Below are 5,033 nucleotides of genomic sequence, written 5' to 3'. Positions count from 1 at the left end.
AAGGTCATGTTGCCATATAGGTGAGGTTAGAAAAATCATGCGACCAACCAATCAAAATGTCACTTGGGTGCCACCCGATGCAATCCATGATATCAAAAGATGTGCGATTTGTGTAACGAAGCTCGTCCGAAACGAGATGGAGTCTCATCTCGCAGGCGCAGTGAGCCACGAATCGCATGCAACCTACCAAACACGCCATGTATGATCTGTTGGAGCCGGCCACGTGTAGCGCGTAGAAGCGTGTCGTGCATGCGTGCGGGCGAGCAGATCACGGAAGTGCGATGGTGGGTATATGGGCGAGTGGAGTGTGTGCGTGTGTGCTCTGTATAAATACCCCATGTACTGATTGTTGAGGTAGTGGTATGAGCCAGCAGAAAGAAAGTTGGGTGTCCATGCGCCCGTGACAGCGGTTCGTCGCCGGCCGGAGAAAAATACTTGTGCTTCTTCTACCTTGTTAGCGAGAGAGAGAGAAAGAGCCACAAAGGGGCTGCCGGAGGGCAGCCCCCAGCACGTGTGCCGGAGCTGCAGCAACGCACAGCCCGAGCGCCGCGACCAGGACAGCACATGAGCTGAGTGGGAGCGGAATCGCCGACGTGGTTGAGTGTTGGGCGTGCCAGCGAGTTTCGCGGGCGAACTGCAATTGGGAGCAAAGGGGAGGATCGCTCCTGCCATCGGATGCTTAACGGACGGACTACAACCATCTACGTCCCTCTGCAATTCTATGCAGTACGTGAGAGGATATCATTCCGTAATTTGATATATGTGTTTTGATTATTATCATGATCAGTAATGATTATTTTTGTTTCCCAATAGATGTTTATAATTCCGGTGTAAAATTCTGTGCCGTGTTAAATTAATTCAGTTAGGATTGTAAATATACTTTCATCTAAGTGAAAATTTCACTACCCTAGCCTTCCAAATAAATGTTTATTTTTAACACATAGTATTATTACACAAGAAATAGAGAAGGCGCAAGAGCAAAAATAATCGATACCACCTTTTCACTAAGAGTACATTTGGATGCACAAAAATCCTTGAAGGTCAACTATTGAGAGTTAAACTATCGAGGGTACCTTGCAGATAAAATACAATCTTCTTCTATGCTATATTGTTGTGTTGAATCTTCCTTGTTACTTTCATCATAGTTGGTTGATGGAGAACATATTGCAACTTCACTATACTCAAATTGCCCATGTGGAACATGCTCCTTGGCCGTTTGAAGGCCTTCTAGTGTCATTTCCACTTGCCTCATGGTTGGACGATCCTCTGCTTTGAGTTGCACACATGTTACCGCAAGCATAGCAACCTTTTCTACTTCTGAGCCTCCTTCTTCGATAACACATGGATCTAATATGTGCATCAAATTACCTTCTGCAAACAAGGCAACAAAACATGCAACAAGGCTATCACCTTCAGGCGACATGTATGAAAATGGCTTCTTCCGAGTCAATAGCTCTACAAGAATGACACCGAAGCTATAAACATCACTCTTCTCTGTGAGGCGCGAGGTGTAGAAGTACATAGGATCCAAATATCCCACTGTACCTTGCACCATTGTTGTCACACCCGATTTCTCCATGGGAATGTACCTTGAAGCTCCAAAATCTGCCACCTTTGCTGTTAGGGTATCATCCAAAAGTATGTTAACAGACTTGATGTCTCTATGAATGATAGGAATTGAAACGGCCGAGTGAAGATAAGCAAGAGATTTGGCTGTTTCATTTGCTATGCGTAACCTATTGTTCCATGATAGTGATGCACCATAAAGATGGTCATAAAGGGTCCCGTTGGATACAAACTCGTATACCAACATCGGGACTTCAGTTTCAAGGCAACAACCATAGAGTTTTACCACATTCCTATGGTTGACTTGGGACAAGATAGCGACCTCATTAATAAACTCATCGATCTCTTTTTGAACCACCATCTTAGGTTTCTTGATAGCTACGACATGAAGATCTGATAAAATCCCTTTGTAGACTGTACCATGCCCTCCACCTCCAAGCTCACGAGATTTATCAAAATTGTTTGTTGCCTTTTCTAACTCATCCAAACTTATGATCATTCTTTCTGCAATATCAGCTCTCTGAGATACCAATTGTTGCAATAGCTGTCCACGATTTAGCTCAAAGAACTTCCTTCTCAGCTTTCTTGCTTTCTCATGATTGAACTTTTGGATAATGAAAAATACAGACAGAATAAACAAAATGCCGGCTGCCCCACTACCAAGTCCTATCCCGATGGCCAGACCTGAAAATATATGCGCATGTTTTGTGGTGAGAATATATTCATGGGTAGAGTAGCACAACTCTGCCATCATGTAATACACATCCATCTATGTTAAAACCGAGGTTCTCGATTGACAAGTAATAAAATAGTAGTGAATTTCATTTTTTCCCTGTAATTGTGCATTTCTGACACACATTATCCTATTTAGTGGAACTTCTACCAAAATATCACATTTAGGAGACTTTAAACACGCTTTAGACCAAATTTATTATTTTACTTATTATTGTTAGATAGAATAGGTATGATACATCGATATGGAGCGATAAAATATGTAAATATAGAAGGGCCTTATGGAAGATTTATGCCCAAACTTTTTTAATCCATATGTTCCCTTCATCACTAAGGTTTTGATATTTTTGGATCCCGAGATCATCACCTAACACCTTGCCCAATGGACACACATGAAAAAATATGGTACAAAGCCTTTAAAATGGGTAATCTACACAAATTTTCACTCGGCGGGGTAATTAATGTCACAAATACAAAACTACAGGGTAAAAAGTGGAATTCACTCATAAAATTAAGAATTAGTTAAGTTATGGCACATATCGATCTCACTATATAGGGTTGTGGCACCATACTCACCTGTGTTTCTTGTCTTTGCGGGCTTGGGCAGTTCGACGCAACCATTAGGTAAAGTATGGTTGCCACTTGTTCCCAGCGGGCAACGACATTCAAAGGATCCCTGCGTGTTGGTACATTCCCCGTAGCACTGAATATCTTCGGATGAGGACTCACACTCGTTGGTATCTACATATAACCGGCCAACACTAATAAGGGTTAGGTCATTTCTTGGCTAAAACCGCGAAGAATAACATATATACTACTGCATTTTTGTCAAAGAAACTAAATTGGTCCTGAGAAAAGAAAGAGTATTTATAACTTCGCACCAGGTATTTGATGACATGTGACAAGTTACGAGAAAATTAGATTTATCACCACATTTTAAACATATGTTTCACTTTGAACAAGAGATGAAACAGGAGAACAGCCGCAGGGAATTGGAAGAGTAAAGTTGTGATAATTTACCTTGGCATCCGTCGGGGAGATAAGGGTTGCCTTCGTAGCCATCTTCGCAGGTGCAGATATAACCTCCGAAAGATGTAGTGCAGACGCTTTTGCTGCTCTTGCAGATGTTGCGGGCTTCTTCCCCAGTGCACTCTAGGCGAGTTGTCCGCTCTTGGCCAACAACTATCGCCCAATCCAGAACAACCGGAACCGCCATTGCCTCTTTCTTAGGATAGTCCGGTGGCGGAACTCCATCCGTTGTGATGCCATCAAATCCCATTACACCATTGTAGATGTATTCCTGATCGAACCACCCTTCCTCCGCCACTAGCACGCTCCGGGGTGGCCCCTCGTCGTCCATCATGCGGCTCGAGCCGAACCATTGGAGCTGCAGGTGGCCCGGAAGGGGGGGAATGTCGCCCACTGAGGGGAAGAGCGGCGCCTGGCAGCAGCCCATGTTGTCGCAGTACTTGCTGTCGGGTGACCTCTGCCGTCTAAAGTGCGACCCCATTTCTATGAAAAAAGAGACTAAGATTTGGTTGGGGCAGAAGGAGGCGCAACCACTCATTGTCATGTTCTCCTGCTTCTCATGGAGTATAGCGTACACGTTGCAGCCAACCACGATGAGCTCGTTGGCTGGTGATAGCGTGTAGGGCCCGTCGTTGCTGAACCCGCCACCGAACATGCCGTTGCCGGCGGCGTCGACTTTTATGTCGCCCGTGCGTATGACGCGGACCGTCGAGTTGCCGATGAAGATCTCAGCCACCTGGAGGGTGCCGTCACCAAGAAGGAGCCGTGCCACCCCTTGGCCGCTCGTGTCGCAGGTGAGATTCAAGCCCGGCCAATAGCATCCGGCCGGGCCGACGCCGAACGGGTACGGCACGCTCACGTTGCCGCACATCCGGCTGCAGTTTTGTGGCGGCGGAGGCACCCAATTCAAAGGCGGAGGCACGTCTGGCGGCGCCGCGTCTGTCGCCGCCGCTGCGGACAGCTGCAGCGCCAGTATCATCAGCAGCATCACTGCTAGAGCCGAGCTGGTCTCTGCCGACATTGATTGATATCTCGATCTTGCGATCCAAAGTACAGAGTGCTAGATGCTCGACCTACGGCTACGAGTGTGTTAAAGTTTTGATTCGTACTGGCATATATATGCTGATTGAGCATCCTGTGTTTAGAATTTATAAGAACGATAAAACAACTTCCGTTAACATGGTTGTGTTCACGTTCCAAAAATGATGGTGCTCACCATGTTCTAGAGCTTCTACGCTTGGCATCATACCGAGGCAAGGGCTGCCGCGCCATGCTTTGTCCACCACTCTTCTGTGTAGCACGGTGTTCATCCAAGATAATGGCATGCATGTTGCAACTGGATGCATTTAAAAGCTCCTAATAAGTATCATTAAGACATTTTTACGGGTAAGAAGATATTTTTTTATGACAGTAGGGTCATCAACAAAACTTATATATCCAGATATAAGCGAAGACTTCAAATTTATCCCTATATATTATTGTTGTTGCAGCGGCCGGGCACCCCTTCATTATCTGCTGGAGGTACAATAATATTTCCCGATATTTTGAATGAGGAATTAATAATGCCACAGAATAAAATAAAATATTGAAGCCCATCATGGCGAGCATTATGATACTTGACCATAGCTAGATCGATCATTCATAAGAAATCTCACAAGTTGAGGAAGTTGAAGATGACACTGTTTGGAATCTAACGGCGAATGATC

The 5,033-nt window shown here is 45.1% G+C and overlaps 1 protein-coding gene across 1 annotated transcript; it reads right to left on the bottom strand.

Annotated features, from left to right (window-relative positions):
• Window positions 1–1,060: 1,060 nt before the first annotated feature.
• On the bottom strand, window positions 1,061–4,348 carry LOC124663606 (wall-associated receptor kinase 2-like). The gene is made up of 3 exons (XM_047201290.1): window positions 3,319–4,348; window positions 2,875–3,039; window positions 1,061–2,250 (listed from the first exon to the last, which is right to left on the bottom strand). The coding sequence occupies exons 1-3, from the start codon at window positions 4,346–4,348 to the stop codon at window positions 1,061–1,063; spliced, it is 2,385 nt and encodes a 794-aa protein (XP_047057246.1).
• Window positions 4,349–5,033: the final 685 nt, after the last annotated feature.

This window comes from Lolium rigidum, chromosome 1 (assembly GCF_022539505.1).
Source record: "Lolium rigidum isolate FL_2022 chromosome 1, APGP_CSIRO_Lrig_0.1, whole genome shotgun sequence".
In the NCBI taxonomy this organism is placed as follows: domain Eukaryota; kingdom Viridiplantae; phylum Streptophyta; class Magnoliopsida; order Poales; family Poaceae; genus Lolium; species Lolium rigidum.
This window is presented reverse-complemented; position numbering and strand designations above follow the sequence as displayed.